The 18,310-nt window shown below is 32.9% G+C and overlaps 1 protein-coding gene across 1 annotated transcript in view; it reads right to left on the bottom strand.

The window, feature by feature from the left end:
* Positions 1 to 14,686: 14,686 nt before the first annotated feature.
* The window catches only part of LOC111411340 (protein FAR1-RELATED SEQUENCE 5-like), a 10,682-nt gene continuing 7,058 nt past the window's right edge, over positions 14,687 to 18,310 (bottom strand). The window contains exons 5-8 of the mRNA XM_023041881.1: positions 16,613 to 17,175; positions 15,147 to 16,438; positions 14,934 to 14,987; positions 14,687 to 14,793 (exon numbers count right to left, since the gene is read on the bottom strand). Coding sequence (XP_022897649.1) covers positions 14,687 to 14,793; positions 14,934 to 14,987; positions 15,147 to 16,438; positions 16,613 to 17,175 — 2,016 coding nt within the window. The remainder of the gene's footprint in view (positions 14,794 to 14,933; positions 14,988 to 15,146; positions 16,439 to 16,612; positions 17,176 to 18,310) is intronic.

Below are 18,310 nucleotides of genomic sequence, written 5' to 3'. Positions count from 1 at the left end.
CATAGAAATTTGAAGTTGACTAGGCTCTCTTCATTTCTAGGTAGAAGGTATTTTCCTTTATTATTTGATGTTTATTGAGAAGTGGTTTGTAGTAATTGTTCTTATATATTTGATTTCAATGTGGTAGATTGTCAAAATAAGTAGTAAATATTTGTCATAACATTCTTACATTACTTAGTTACATAATAATTGAAGATACTCCTATAGTTAAAACGTCATTAATTGTAGCATAATTTTTTTGCAAAAACGGTGGTTGAAAACTAAGAAGATGATAAATGCATATGGTGAAGTGGAATCGGTCATGTCACTCTCGACAATTTACAGACGTCGAGAATGGTACTTGAAATGTTGTTCTCTCCAATTACAAACGTCGAAAATGTTACTTTTAATGCCATTCTCAACATGTAATAACGTCGAGAGTAACATTACAAATACCATTACGAAATTAGGGAATATTTTTTGTATATTGCTCACGGATAATTAGCATATTCATTTGAGGTATTCGTTATTAGTTGATACTATTTTTTGTTTATGGCATGCAGATATGGTTGATGTTATAAGATTCGTCGTCTTCTACCGTGATAAATTCGTCAACATTGAATATTCAGAGCTTGTACATAAATTATTTGAGAAGCTCAATATTGATAGACTACAGTTTCGGATTCAACTAAAATTTAAAGTTCCAAACATGAACGTATCCCCTGTTGATGTAGTCGACAATGAGGCTTTGCAATGGTACATTTCTGTTCACACAAGCAACTTTGTGTGTAATTGCAGATGAATATGATGCTAGAGAACAAGAATTGTATGTCAAGGATGACATGTCCTTTCCAATAGAAGATGCACGCGATGCAGTCAGTGTGTGCGAACTATAAGAGCCAGAAATGATTCATAACACGGATGTAGGTTTAGGTGAAGGGAATTTGTATATTGAAAATACAATTCAGTCGATCGATCAAGAGGAAATTCACGAGAATCAGATATTCTTTACCAAGAAACAGTTGCACACAAGGCTTCCACTAAATGCTTTGACAGAGAAATTTCATTTCAAGGTTAAAAAGTCTAATCCTAGATCTCTTACTGTGTGCTGCGTCGACACCACGTGCCATTGGCTACTGCGAGCCTCCAGGATAAAAAATACAGACTTCTTTAATATTTGAAGGTACATACTTGAGCACGCATGATCTTTGGACGTTCGATGGAATACACGAATTCATGGAACAAGTGCACTGATTGGGCATCACATTACCAGACGATTGGCCGATGAAAACCAACCATACGTTCCCACCGGCATTGTCGAGGATATACAACGTAAGTTAGGCGTATGAATTAGTTACAGTAAAGCGTGGCAGGGTAAAGAGAAGGGACTTTGAATTCTTCACGATTCACCTGAAGAGAGTTATCAAAAATTGTCTTTATACTGTCACATGTTAACTAAGAGAAACCCAGGAACCGTCGCACATATTGAGCTCGACCCCAATAACAGGTTCTTGTACTTTTTCTTAGCATTCGGGCCGAGCATACGTGGTTTTCGAGAGCACATGAGATCGATAATTTGCATTGACGGGAGTCATTTGAAGGGTCGGTATAAGGGAACACTAATAGTGGCTACAGTGCAAGATGCCAACATGCAAATATATCATATTCCTTAGGGTGTTATCGATGGGGACACAAATGCATCATGGTATTGGTTCTTCACGAAGTTGAAAGATATTGTCGATGATTCAAATCAACTAGTGTTTGTATCCGACAGGAAGAACAACATTAAGCGAGCAATTACGATGCTTTTCTGGCTTTCGCACCATGGTGCTTGCATATGGCATATCGAGAAAAATATTATTTCTAGGTTAGCAGTCGAAACGTCATATTCTTTTTCAAAAGTGTAGCACTAGCACATCGCGTATTGGAATTCCAGCAAATAATGAGACAGATTCGGACCATTCGGCCAGTAGTTGCATCTTATTTGGAATGTGCTGTCCATCCACCTGGTCGCGGGCAAATTTTGTTGATAATCGATACAATGTCATGACTAATAACATTGTAGAGTCATTGAATTAAGTCCTCAGGCAACAATGAAGTTTCTCTATAACCTCATCCGTCCAACACATTACGACATTAATGCAACAATGGTTCTTCGAGTGGAGAAACGCATCTACCAACTGTCATATTGCCTTGACATAAAAAATGGAGGGGGAATTGAGACAATCTTTTGACGCCGGTGCAACCTTAGAAGTACGAAATTTGGATGAACTCGTTTTTGAGGTTGGCACAGGTGCAGAAATATATACTATCGACCTTTTAGGTAAGACACGTTCATGCCGAGAGTTTCAGATGCGACAAATTCCATATGCACATGCGTCTCGCGCTGCATGCTCAAAAGATATATCACCGTATGATTTGGTGCTATCGTTACTACACCACGGAGTGTTGTCATGTTTCGTACACCGAACTTCTTTACCCCGTTGGAATGGAGACAGATTGGGTTGTTCCCAATACTATTAGTTCCATCAACATTTTGTCTCCAAATATACGTATAGCACCAGGTCGCCTTCTTACTCAACGTAGAAGGTCAAGAGCTAAACAGTCTACAGCTCCTGAAAGTGTGGCCAATGTGGTGGTTCCGGACACAATAGACAAACATGTAGAAACCTGACACTGAGAAGTAATATGTGCACTTGAATTACCAGTGTATTTTGTATATGAAATCATTTTCTAACATGGATTATCCATGCATTTAATAGATTTTTGTACATTTCATGCTTTCTATCATTTTCTTTCCTAATGTAATTGGTAGAGTTCGATTTTTTGTATGAAATGATTCGCTAACATGTATTATCTATGTGTTCAATAGATTTTTGAGCACTACTTGCTTTCTATCATTTCGTTTCCAAATGTCATCGATAGGGTTCAATTTTATTACCACGTCATTTCATGAAGACGAAAGTCAATAACTGCTTTAGTACTGTAATTTTCTTCGTTATTATATACACAATTTGGTAATGGATACAAAAGGAAGCCATGCATGACTCGTTTTCTTAGGTCACTAGCCATACTAAATAGCTGTCACAACAAAAGCAGAAAACCACTATGTGCATATTTGAGGTCACTGTACATACAAATTGGTCGTCACCACAAAAATTATCCATTATCCATATACATATACATATTTCATTGGATATGCTTAGACATTTTAGATTTATAATCAAACCTTCTATATGTACTCCATAACCGAGAAAGAGGACATAACACTGTCATTGTTATCGTCATCATCGAAGCTTTTCACTATCACGTTATCATTTTTGATTGGAACCGTCCCGAAATTGTCGTCCACAAGGCTTGGTCTGCTTCTGGTGGGACCTCCATTGGTATGTTCTTACACTCAGCGTTATGATCACTATCTCCAACTTCCAGCGGCTCAATTTCGTCGATTAGATTATGGAACAGAATGGGGTGAAGGCAAACCTTATGATGGCAGTTCGTTGCTTGAGGAACATATGGAAAAATGACAGTGATTTCTTCGTCGTCTTCCGAGTCGATGATGATGGGGTTGGCTGCTGAAGAGCTGGGTAAAGATATGTTTATGACAACATCAATATGTGGAGTCCATTCAGTTGATGAAGACATTCACTGAAAGAACTTATTCACGTTAATATTTTGTTCAAATAACCATGCTTGCATATTGAAGCCAATTCCTTTTTTTTATAGTGGACAATGACGTGTGCATTACTGCATTAAAAGTCCTCACACCAACTCCACATACTTGTATTTACATTTGATTGACATGTTGTGTCCTCATAATATCCCATGCTTGTCCTATTAGTCAATCTTAGCCTCCATTTGGCTTATTTTCATTTCATTGTTAATACTTCGAATAGTATTTATTGGAAAATGTGTAGTCCCAAAAGTAGAAAAATATTGAGTGAAAAAGGAAAATCAATACAATTCATGACATTTCATGTCGTTTCAACACTTTGAAAGTTGTTATCGACATTCATAATCCGATTATTGGGCAATTGAACTTACATTAGATACTGCATTAACATTTGTACCGAAACAGGAAACGGGACATTTCTCGACATTTCATACATTTCTTGACATTTGTCGTGTAGTTCTTGATATTACATGTCTGCATATCTTGACACTTGACATTACATTTATCTAGAACGATAGTACAAGCATAAGAAACACATAAATACAGTAACAAATAATTGTTCATGGACACGGGTGGTGAAATATAATCAGCAGTCACATAATCAATGTACAGTTAGCCACTACAACTTTTTCACTATCGGGAATGAAGAAAGTATTCGTTATGACAAAGATCTACTGCAATTTTTCGTCTGTATAGTGACATCCTATATGTTGAAATTGATTCTATTGGATGCCCTAGAACGAAGCATTATATATATTTGAGTACAAACATTACACAATTTGGCATGTACAAGAAATGGTTTTAAGTCAGTCTAAATTAGTATATACAAGAAATTAACTACAGTAGAAATAACAAGAGTTGAAATGCTCACTCATTGTTCGCACATAGTAGATAAGGTATAATCTCCTGCATCATTCATTCATTTCTATATTTATTTATATCTCGTCTGGTGGAAAGGGCTGAGCACTGAAATAATCCTTCAACCAAAGTGCACGTTGCTTCTGCGTGTATCTTGATTGCATCTGGTGTGTAAACATTATTACTGCAGTTGTATATCTGGAATTTCCTTCAGGAATGTTAACCAGAAAAAGATAACATTCATTGCTTGGAACTAATACATACTTGCACCCCCATCCACTAATGACAAGTTACAAGCAATCTACCATTGATGTAGTCTTATAGGCGAGTTCCATCCGATTCACCTCTCTGATTTTTCATTTGAAAGTCCAATTGCTACCTCATTTAATGAGAACACTCCTCTTCAAATTGAAAGTCCAAAATTGCATATTATTTATTGACGAGAGTACAACCTTCATTCATATGTCATTTCAATAATTTCAGCTCCAACTTAATATGCTAATGAAATAATACATGTAACATATATTATATATATTAACTATGAAATCAAATTGATTGTGATTGCAAACATTCACTCACCACAATATTCAGATCTTTCATTAGATCCATTGAAGTTTTCAGCATGTCCCTTCCATAGACATTACCACTGCCATCGTCCAAATATGCATTATATAACATAATTTAAATTATTGTCAAATAAATGAACAGAGAATTTTTTACATTGATATAATAATGTTTAGAATTCGGACTAATAAGAATGAGTTAAATTTATTACCTAGATTGATTTGTCGATATCCAATCTCTAATTTTTTTGTACTTTTTCATGTCGTAGTCTTCTAAATGATGACCTGTGGATGATAAAGACTGTGTGTATTTCCTCTTCTTTTACCTTTCTCTTCTCTACCTTCCAACACTTTCGATTTGTTGAGACATTGATGTCTCCTGTGGTTGATCAGTAGGATTTGGACTTGCATGGGGAGAAACATCTTGCTGCATGGAACCTATAATGGCTTCCATGTTGAATTCCCAGATACATAATCTGTTTAGCATATTCTCATTCTTTTCGTCAATGTAAAATCTCACAGAACATAAACTGGTATCAACATAAGACTACATGTGATCTTGTTGTTATTGAAATAATTTTTCTTACCTTTGGAGAATTGCCTGATAATGGGCTTCTTGTTTTTGCGATTCTTGGGCAATATGAGTGTTAAATAAATTTAATAGAGAATAATCCATGTAAGAATGCATACCAGATTGCATTTAATCTTGCAACGATTTGTTGTGTTATTCGAATAGCTGCTCTTGGTTTTCAAGGATCGCATAGTTTAGGGCTCTTGATTCTTCAACAAATTTTGTCTTCAAGTTGCCACATAGATCGGATTCATCTGATATTGTATGCTACCTGTACATACCCAACATTTCTTTCATTCAATCTTCAGTTATGTATCTAGAGACACCAGAAGCAGAATTAGGCCCAACTCTAGTTGAAGTTCTCTATGTACCACGACTGGTCGTTTCTTGCACACGGATGTTATTCGGTATTGGTTGTGCTACATTATCTAATTCTCCATTGACAATGACATCTAATATACTATGTTCATTGTCAGTTGGCAGTGAAAGAGTTGTGTACCACGGTATTTGTAATTCTTCTTCCATATGTCGCAGCATTGCAATGACTTCAATCCGTAATCATAATAAACTATCAGAATCAATTTGTTAAATTTAACTTTTTAATAATTAAATGCGAATATCATTCTACATTGAAAAGAAAAAATTCAAACCTCTTTAGTATCCAAAAATTACTTAGCATTCGATTCCTTGAGTATTGTATTAGGCCTCACTTGTACATTCGTGAACTCTGCGCCATTTGGTATCTACAACGTCCAAATTTTTGTCCAATATGTAGGAATACTTCATATATCCAATACTGTAATATAATTAAAGATAAATGTCGATGTATATAATTTATTTTTTGTACAAAGAAATTATACGTAATACGTCAATAATTAGAATAGAAACAAAACACCTGAAATGCAAGTGGATAGCCTTGTACTGCATACTTACATTATGTTTGTTGGTTCTATTGCATCCTTAGTATTCTTTTCAATTGTGACTCTTTCAATGAATTTAACAAAACAAAATATACTTTACAGCCCTATGGATACGTAAGGAATTCATCAAGATATTTAACAATGCCTAGAGTTCTATAATCAATTTGTCTTGCAGTTGGTTTCAATACACACTCCACCAACATAACTAATCACAGCTTAAATTTATATTCTTCATCTTCACACATGTGGAAAGGTTCAAAAAGCATTCTATTGCTAATTCTTTTCACACCATTGAAGTATTGATTTCTAAAACGATCGTTATTATAATCAATATCTATGGATGGTTCATGGCAAGGTAGTCCAGTAATGAGGTAAAATTCTTGCATGCCAAACCTAGCAACATGGTCATCTAATCGTACCCAAAGTTCATTATTTTTGTCAAAATGTACAAGTCTCATTATAAATTCGTGTACCAACTCACTACTAATTGTTCTTCTTCTCCTCTGTCAATAACTCCATAAAAATTACTATATATTAAAGAACATTGTTGATTTGCATCTATGAATTCTACAAAATCTTTAAGGTATTCGTGATTTGGATACTGAATGATAGTAGCAGAAAATCATTGGTTTGGAGAGAGAATGTATTCTAAAGACATCTGCATAAATTATTCAAGAATTAATATTTTCAAACAAATCTAATAATTTATTTTTACACATCTTGTATACTAAATATACTAAAAGTAAGTGCAAAATTATTCAAGAATTAATATTTTCAAACAAATCTAATAATTTATTTTTACACATCTTGTATACTAAATATACTAAAAGTAAGTGCAAAATTATTCAAGAATTAATATTTTCAAGCAAATAAGGACATTTTTTTTACATGTCTAATATACTAAAACAAATTACTATTAAAGTGTAAAATTATTCAATAATTAATATTTTCAGGCAAATATAATTTTTTTTACACATCTAATATACTAAAACAAACTAAAATTAAGTGTAAAATTGTTCAAGAATTAATATTTTTAAACAAATCTAATATTTTTATTTATACATATACTAAAACATACTAATCATAAGGGTGGGTTCAAAAAAAAAAAAGTACACAAACACAGATCACGGAGCGTGACACCATGTCTCCATGATACAGAGATATTGTCTCCGATTTTCACGAAGACGGTGGTCTCTCTGACAAACGGAGACCAATTTTTTCCGACTAAATTGTATTCTCGTGTCATGAAAACATGTTTTTTTTTTGACAATATTCAACTTATTACTAATTAGCATAAACCTTGAACATATATTTTGAATTGCTTACCTTTTCCGATCAAGTGAGCACCTTTTTTGAGTGAATATGTTGAATCTTTCCAGCTAAATGTGTTTCAGAGTGAATGTGAGAATGAGACTTTAGTTAAAATGTGTAGAGAATGAGTGAACGTGACAATGAACTCTAGCTAAATGTGTGGATGAGAAAGTAAATGTGAAGATAATGAGTGAATGTGAAAAGAAGACTCTAGCTAAAAGTGTGCAAGTGAGTGCATGCGATAAATCCTAGCTAATTGTGTAAAAATGAGTGAATGTCAGAAAGAATTTTGTTGTGTTATGATAATTGAATGTTTTTTTTTTTATAGATTCTGTGTATAGTCAATATACTCGCTTGTTGTGTTGTGATAATTGAATCTTTTTCACACATTATGGATATATATCATGTCCTAGAGTTCTATACATTTTAGACATTTCTCGACATAAAAAAATATAATAAAAATAAAATGATTTAAACAAAAGAAAGTTACAAAATTAAATAAAGAATATATAAATATTATTTAATTAAAATTGAAATAATTAAATTTTATCATAAAGAGAAAAGAATTAAAAAGAATTTTGAATCGAAATTTTTTTTAATATAAAAACAATAAATTAAAATAAATGGAGAAAAGAAAATCTTCTCCATAACAGTCTCCAATATGTAAAGAGAGTCTCCATGTTATGGAGAAGTTGTTCTCTAAATGGAGATGTTTCTCTCCATCACTTTGTTCATTTTTTTATTTAAATGAAATTTTTTTTTCAGATTTATAATTTTTGTATTTATTTTCTCTTTATGCTAAAATTTTTTTTTTCAAATTTAATTAAATATTATGTATATGTTCTTTATTTAATATTTAATATTCGTAACTTTTTTGTTTAATTTATGAAATTATTTTTGAAAATTGTTATATCACCCATTTTTCCTTCATATTGTAAATAATTTTTTGTTCAATTAAAAATTCTTTTTAATTCTTTTCGTTTTGTGATATAAATAAAACATTTTTAGTTCAAACTTTATTAACGTTTATATGAACCTCTATTTACCTTGTCCAATAATTTCTATTGAAGTTTTTATGTATAAAATTTTATATTTACCAAAAAAAGGTTTGACAAATCTCTTTAGTTTATTAAAACTAACCGAGTTAATCAAATTTTCCTTGCATCTCCTCTTTTTATGTTCGAGTAGGATAACGAAAGAAAGAATTTTTTTTGGTTGTCATTGGTAAGGGTTTCAAAATATATAATTTATATTTTCTTTTAGTTCTTTAATTAATTTCATATACATAATCACACACAATCACACACATGTTCACATATTATTGAAACTAATTAAATGAATGAGTACCGAATTTTTACGCTCTACAAAAATACGTGTGGCATTAACATTTATATTGAAACAATATATTTCTCGACATTTCATTCATTTCTTAACATTTGACATAAAGTTCTCGACATTAAATGCCTGCTAATCTGGACATTTGACATTACATTTGTATAGAACGATATTTCAACTGAAGTATATTATTTCTCGACATTTCATTAGAACATTGACATTTGACGTGTAGTTCCGGATATGAAATGCCCGTATATCTCGACACTTAATATTTCATTTGTGTAGAATGACAGTTCGACTATGAAAAGAACAAAATACATCAATGAACACAATACATGGCAACTGTTTATGAAATCTAATCAACTGTCACCTAATCATATGAATGTATGCCAGTAAAATATTTACACTTTCTATCAACATATGAATCTCCATCAAGAATATTTTCAAACCATGGACAACCATGTGGAAAACGATTAGTACATAACAGTAGGTAAGGTAACATAATGAGAATGAAGATGTGAAGACATAAAATAGCAATCGAAGTTATTATAACCAAATTCAGTCTATAATGTTTTTCGACTGAAAAAATAGATGTTTTGGACAACTGCAAATAGTCTGAATATTTACTAGCGCATAATGCAAGTTCATTATAGGAAATAATAAAGTTATAAACCGTTTTCAGCATACAACCTTCGGAATATACCACTAACATATAAACCACAAGTTTGCATCCACAAAATGTAGGACAGCCAGTTCGTACCATGAACAAAAATATGGGAATTGCAGTGTACACATACTACACACCCTTCTTACCTCTCTTGCGACCGGATCATGTGAATGGTGTCTTAGTGTTTACACTAGGCATCTTCAGTCTCAACGATTGAGGTCTACGTAGGGAGATCAACAGTCTTCAACGGTTCAGCAAGGATGGCATCATCAATCAACGGAGCATCGATGGAGACAACAACTATAGGTACAATGTTTGTAGCCTCTGTTACACTATCTGGAGCAACATCAACCGACCTCTCGAATCTCATTAAAAGTGTAAGCTTCGTATATAAAAGAAATCCAATAATAATTCAATATCTATTAATAATGGTCCTTTTGATCAGAGATATTCTTTCTATCCTTGATATTTGATATGAAATCCTACCCCATACATTTTTACAATCCGAAATCTTATATAGGAGACTTTTTGTCGTAAGAATTTCGGTCCTGACTACTCTTTCAATTCGTGACTTATTTTTAATGCGATTTTTAATTCCAAGATAAATTTTTTCGTACAAATTAAAGAAGTCTATGCTGGATTCTTAGCTTAACTCTCCTCTAGGTTTTATATTTATAGGAGATATTCTTTTCAATCCCTCGATAATTTATTTGTACACATTAAAGGTGTATGTCCAAGATTGGTTCTTAGATTATCAAACCATCTACATTTTTTTTAAAGTTTATAGGAGATATCCTTTCTAATCCCAATAAATTTGACTAGCGAAGGGCAGAGAAACATAAGTCCAATTCAAGTTCTTAGCTTATCCTCCTTGACGAGACCTTATATAAATATCCCCATATGCGTTAATGAAGAGAGGCATATATAGGAGCTTAAATCACCTATTGGGATCTTCAAATATAACAAAACCAACATTACTTGATGAGTTAATGGAGAAAGACATAGATATGACCTCAATTATCTTACTGGGTCTCTAGTATAATAGAATATCAATAATCCTCAATGAATTTATGGAGAAAGACCTAGTTATGACCTCAACTCCTTCATTGTATCTTTAAGTATAGTTCTCTATGAATTAATAGAAATGATCTAATATGGCCTCAACTCCCTCATTGAGTAATCAAATATGATAGAGAACATCTCCTAGGGAATGAAACCTTTCAAATTGTATACCAGATCCACGGCATGCTTATAGATTTTACTCTGATGGTGATTATCCCTACCAAAACTTACGGTTAGGCGATTGTCGTGAATCATTGCAAACATATGAACATCTATCTTCCTTGTCATCTCCAAATTGTCGAGGACTTATAGTGACAATTAAAGCACACTTATCTATGATGCTAGTCTTCCAATATGAATCTATTTTTACTAAGATAACCACCAACTTTCATTGGTCTTCAAGAGCTTAGTAATCGAGGACCTATAGCCAACCAATAGCTCTAATACAGATAATCATAGGCCATGAACTAGAGACTTTTCAGAGGCTTAAATAAACAAAGGTTTATTCTACTTTCATCAGATCTTAACTCTATGAATAAGCATGATGTGACTTCTAGAAAGTTTTATATTTTAAAGCTCCGCTTACCAACTGATCTTACAAGCTAGTATCAAATAAGCGAAAATCAAGGGCCAACGAAGACAACTAGTATTAGATGATCATCCATCTTCAAAAGTTCTAGGTATCCCTTGACAATCTCTGGATACTGCTAGAATGATCTAGATTATAGATTAGTTTGACCTTACGTGCGGAATTACTCTATTAAAAGCAACAAGCCACTTTTTAATAGTTTTTAGATAGTATTACATACAAGTCAAATTTGTCCTATGTTTGAATGTCACAGTCAATAATCAAAGCAATGAACAAAATCAGTATTGTTGACGGAGAAACCAAACTAGGTAAAAACTTTGGGACCAAGCCAGTTACCTCCACTATAGACAATATAGCTTTACATCGGATACTGTCTAGCCAATTCTACTAGACTTTTCGTATTTTCTAAGATTTGCTGACTCGACCAGCTTTCTGATCTTCTGTAATTATCTCTTCCAAGTGGAACTTTAAGAATCTCCAGCTTTTGTAATTTTCTTGCGGTTATAGTCCAACCTCTCTTAACCTCTATCAGCCTCTAAAGTTCAATTGAGAAAATCCCTTCCTAAGTGTGTTTAGGAAGTAGGTGTTTTAGATTCAATAGATTCGATGTTGTTCTCCCAATCTGTGGTTGTGTAATCTCAAGAGTAAGTGGATTGAATCAAAACATGAACAAGCTCTTGGATCTTCAAAGATTACTATAAATGTGTTATAGAGAAGAGGCAAAATGAACAACCACCCAAAATTCGTGTTAGGCATTGGGTATTTATAGTTGAAGGCAATTAGATAGTTTGGGTCGCATAAAACTTTGTAAAAATGTGAAGTAGGATTTCTCACGTAACACTATCACTTGAGCGAGGAACTAGCAATAGGCGACCGACGATCTGTCGCTTGAGTGAGAGACGGATGACGAGCAAGCGATGAGGTTTCTGTTTTTGTCACTGGAACAACATCCAGGCAATAGACTAGCGAAATTATGGCGTCTTTTCTTTCCTTATTCTGAGCTTGAATCCTAACTTACCTAACTCGACTATATAATATTGCAACCAACTCCTTAACTTTTTACAACATATTTATTTCAGTCTTTTTGTTCATTGAATTGCCAATTACATAAAACCTAATACATCTATAGGACTGCAAAGAGAATAGGCAATTGTATTGTAGGGATGAAGATAATCAATGATAATAATTTGATACAAACCTTAGAACATATCTTAAATAGAAGAATTATGATGTAATACGAGCACGACATAATTTTAATAATGAGAAAAACTTGTTCAATGCCTCGTATAGTGAGACTTCCTTCCAGTTGCTAGGAATTTTGTCGAGGCAAATGCTATAGAACCTGATGTTGAGGCGACATCTATTAAGGCCTGCACATTGGTGGCATGGCTTCTTTTCCGTGTGAGGTTCATCCTCTAATACCATGATAAAAATGTTTGAAATTTTTATATGGCAGCTGTAGAATTTAAAATAAATGCACTGGTATTAGTGTGACAACTTGTGTGTAAATGTCAAACTATTTATGTTAAATGACATGTTCTGTTTCTTGTGCAATAATGACTATGATCGCCAGATTCATGCATTAAATAAGAACCGTAGTCGTGAGTTTTGTGCGTGGACCTTTTAGACACTCTGACATGCAATATGGCCATTTTAGGTTAATATAGAACCCTATGGACAATAATTTTTTCAACATGTAACAAAGTATATTTGACTACCCACATAGGATCGCTGGTTCATGGCTTAGCTACCCTGTCATCTTGGTTTGTAATGTTTTCGCTAAGTAGGGGTTCAAATCCAAAAGACAACTTCATTTATTTGTAAACTTGGTAAGTGTGTACGAGAGATTTTACATAATGACATTTTTTGAAATTGGTGGAGGATTTTTAGAACTTTCTACTTTTTTTTTTTTTAAATTACGTTAGTTTTTGACATTGTAGGATTCCAAAAGAGTACATGAATAGAAAAACCATCTAGGGAAAGTTTGGAATGATGGAGGACAAAGGAGCACAAGTCGAAATCACCAATAACTTAGATGTGGCTACCCATATCTTGTAGGTGACTTGGCAACAACATGCACCATGTATTCATGCATGCCAGGAGGCATATCTCTCCTGCTTAGGACGATTGTCCACAGGTACGTTCTAGAACACATGCTTATGCACCTGTTCATTTTTTTCCCAGTTTTTCACCTCCTTTCACATGAATTCAAGTATGAAGTTATAACTATGAATAATTGTGACTCTTACGATGGTTTGTATCTTCTAGGGTGTATTAAGTACATATAAATTGTTTGTTCATTTTTTAAGATATATGAAAATCTTGTATTATTCTGCTATTTTCTTGTACTTGCTATTTTGATTTTTGCTTTCTTCAAATCATTGTTTGTGCTTGGTATACTTCAGAATTGGATATCAAAGACTCTTGTACATTCTCATCCATCCATTGTGTTCGATTTGAAAGGGTGTCTTAACTACATATAGATTGATGTTTTCAATTTTTAAGATCTACGAAAATCTTGCATTATTCTTCTTTTATTTTCTTGTACTAACTATTTTTTATTTTTGCTTTCTTCTAACCATTCTTTATGTTAGGAATACTGCTGAAGTGGATACTAAGGGCTCTTACATTCTCATCCGTCAGTGGTGTTCAATTTGTTGTTGTGAGTGCATAAACAACAACAAATTCTTTCATTGATTTCATTGTATTTTTAAAGCTTATTTGGTTTTCGTGTACACTCATTTTTAAGGGATAATAAAGACTTAAAGAGAATGTTACCCCGTGCCTTGAAATCCAAGTGCTATTTCAATAATATTTAGACATATGTCAGATGGAAACATGATTGGAAGTTCCATAAGATAAAATCATTATAACAGAGTTCAGTTAGAGAATGAAAACGGCCTGTCATCATTCCATTTGATTTAGCATCATAACACATTATTCTACTGCCAATGTAGGTTTAAAATATGGTGAATCAGGACAACTTAATGAACATTTAGAGCACAAATGTCCACCAGAAATGACTCAATTCACTATTTCACACATTAAGAAAAGTAGAATTTCATAATAAACCTACAATCTTAAATTGCCTAAAATAGAATAAATTCAACTTGTAAACTTCTCATAGCTTTCATGTGAGAAATGACTACAAAGATTGGTCAGAACACCGTGTAACTCTCAGATGGATTGTTGATGAGAACTTGTTTATCTAGGAGTCTCAATGCTTCAAGCAACACCCCAAAACAAAATTTATAATTTCTCAACACTGCAGGTATATACTTTCAGCCAGAAAAAAAAATGCTTCCATATGTCAATTAATCAAAGGTAAATCAATCGACCTACATGAATACTATCAGAAATACAGCACCTAGATAAGTTATCACAAATGAAGATACAATAGCTTACATGAATTTTTTAAAATGAAATCATAGGGAACTTCATCATTTGGACCCAGAGGATCTGAAAAATAATTGCATTAACACATTAATAACGAAATTAGTAAATCTAAGCTAGGTTATGATAAAATAGAAACTACCTTTGGAGTAATTTTAGACAATTTCGTTTATCGTGTAATTGGCCACGAAGTCCAAATCCTTTTGACAAACTCTCTTTACTCACTGTTGTCTTTTTTGTTTTTTAATCTTTTCCCGCACCCCTTTGCTCTTACTTGTTGAGGTTCATTGATATTTATACGCTCTTCAATACTCATTTGTTCGATGTATACCTTTTCAATACCATTGCCGATGTTAATCTCTTTTATTTTTCTGTGAAGCTCTTCCAACCTATTCACCAAGAGATTAGCTCCTTCCTCGGTGAGAGATGCATCATCAACCACAATAGAAGACAATTGAGATAGTTTAGAATGTCTTATCATCAATGATTGGTTTGGAATGTCATTTAGTTCCTCATTATCTTTATCCCACACTTGACTAATCTTTGCACTTTTGGCCCACCTTTGAAGAATATATTGAGTTGGCAATTGTAATCTTTTTTTTTTTACCCTAAAGTAAGCCAATATATGTCTGCATGGAATTCCTTCACATTCAAACTGTTGACAACTACAATGTACAATATCTAAAAACTTACTGAGAATAAGTTTTCGAGATCTTGATGTAGAATACTTATCAACCCTTTCAATAATATAAGTCACACTTGATTCATCTTCACATAATGTATTTAAAATGTAAGCTTGACTTTCAAAAATCTCATCTTGAAAAGTTCGAAAAACTTTTCTTGTATAAACTTTTAACATTTGTGCCTCCATTGGCCACAAGGATTTCAACTTTGATTTTTCATTAATATCACAATGATTAGCCATCAACTCTTGATGTCTTTGATGTCTAAGTGCTCTGTTAAAGCGTATAATAAAATCCATCAATGAGTTTTTCTTTGAAATGTACCTTTTGAGAAATGAATGAGAACTTTCAGCTCTTTGGTTGCTCGACATTCCAGTTGCAAAAATATGCTTAACAAATGTAGGGACCCATCTAGCACGCAACTCATATATTTGATGAAGCCAATCATTACCTATCAATTTAGTAGAGTGCAGCATATTTGACCAATTGGTTTCAAGCTCTTCAGTAGTCTCGAAATTTAAAATAATATTCTTCATCAAATCGTAGTTGTCCCGATATATTATCGCATTCAGTTTTTCAGAAAATTTATTTTGAATATGCCATATACAATAACGATGAAAAGTATTTGGAAGAACTTCGACAATTGCTCTTGTCAATGCAGGATCTTGGTCTGTGATGATCAGTTGAGGTGCACCCTTAGGCATTGCAGTCAACCAACATTTGAATGACCACGCAAATGACTCTATTGTCTCGTCACTTAAAAACCCACATCCAAATATTATAGTTTGAAAATGGTGATTGACTCCAGTCAACGGAGCAAAAATCATCCCATATCTATTTGTATTATACGTAGTATCGAAAATTACAACATCACCAAAAAAGTTATATTCTCGACTCGAGCAAGAATCAGACCAAAAACATCTAATCAATCTTCCTTCATTGTCTCTATCATAATCAAAATAAAAGCCTGGATTTTCTTCCTTCTCTAATGAAAATAATTCAATCAACGACTCAACATCAATTCCCTTCATTTCTTCTCTCAAATCTCTTTCATAATTTCTAATGTCTTTCTTCGTACATCCAATATTTTGAGGACCCCCAAATCCAATCTCCATCAAACTTATCTGTTGACTTGTGGATATAGTTGCTTCTGAGAAATGTTGTATTAATGCCTTTTTGGCATTTGAATCATGCCGGTGAGATCTTAATAAGTGAACTCTAGTAGGAGTTGTGAGTGCATGATTATGAGATTCCACAAAGCTACTAACAATCCAATTTATAGATGATTTTGGTCTGACTACAGTTAACTTAGCCTTGCAACCCACCCGAATGACTCCCCTATGTCTTTCGCCTGATCGTTCAACCATGTGTTTAAACTTCTTCTGATATGTATTATCTTTCTCTCCTTCTTTATAGCAAACAAATTGTTTCCAAAATACTTCGCTCGTGCCCAGCCTCTTTTTACTATTAAACAATCTAGCACTAAATCCAGCATCTCTTGTATATGTGTTATGAAACTCATATGCACCTTCAATTTTTTCAAACTCTTGCCCAACTTTAGGCTTTTGCTCCTATGCAACTTGGGGTGTGAATGTTTGAATTGAAGTCTCATCTTTCATGAAAAATTAAGTTTAACCGATAAAATAATGACAATTTAAATTACTGTCCATATGTTTAAACTAGTGGATATATAAAAAATAAAAATAAAAAATCTTGATTGACACTTTTCAAAAAACATTATTATTAATTCAGACTATCTATCCGTTATAATCAACCATGGAAACTGTCCAATAAATGAAACATATTAAACTACATTTTAAATTCTAGCAAATTCCTATCATGTGCAAAGTTTTGCAATGGCTACATTTTAAACTACAGCCCAATAAATTCTATAAACTTTCTGCAATTTCCAATAAACTACGGGGGGTGTCCCCCTTTTAGAGTTTAATAGATTTCTTAATATTTATAAATTCTCATGGATTGCGTGAAATTTGATAGAATTTAATAGATTTCATAAGATTTGAATGGATTTCTATTTTGTAGATTTTAAAAGATTTTCACGGATTTTATAGATTCTAGGTAAAATTTAAAAATATGCTTAACATGAGTCACAAATTTTTACTTCTTCTTTAACAACTCATTCTTACACATATGCACGTTAATAAATCACAGAAAATGATCGAATCCTTGTTAAATTATTTGTTAAACATTGAATATTATAACAGAGCTTCAATAAAAAATACACCAAATATTCAACAAAATGCGAGAGTGGGAGAGGACAAAAATATGTAGTGTTAAATAATCAAAGTCGTAATCAATATGAATTAGTTCAAAAGGCCACAACCTTGTGAGATACAAACACACAGATGTACACATACATGACCACAAGACAATTAATATCATACCCCCAGAATTCTCATTGACCATGTAGACACAAAATAAAAAATTGTGGGATAACATCTTCACATGTCTTGACTAGGATTTGTAGGTATATATAGAAAACATACAGCTCTTCCCAAGAAAAAGGAATTGGATACAGAACTTGAAAGATATGCATACTAGAATCTATAAAATAGTAAACAATATATAGTTTCAATAAGAAAAAATAAGTTCAATAAAAAATCACACCCAATATTCAACAAAAAATAGTAATCTTTCATAAATTATCATCAATTGAAAAGTTCTCATACACGATCTTTTCACAGT

The sequence above is a fragment of the Olea europaea genome, chromosome 15, assembly GCF_002742605.1.
Source record: "Olea europaea var. sylvestris chromosome 15, O_europaea_v1, whole genome shotgun sequence".
Classification (NCBI taxonomy): Eukaryota; Viridiplantae; Streptophyta; class Magnoliopsida; order Lamiales; family Oleaceae; genus Olea; species Olea europaea.
Note: the sequence above shows the minus strand (reverse complement) of the source record. Positions and strands in the feature narration are given on the sequence as shown.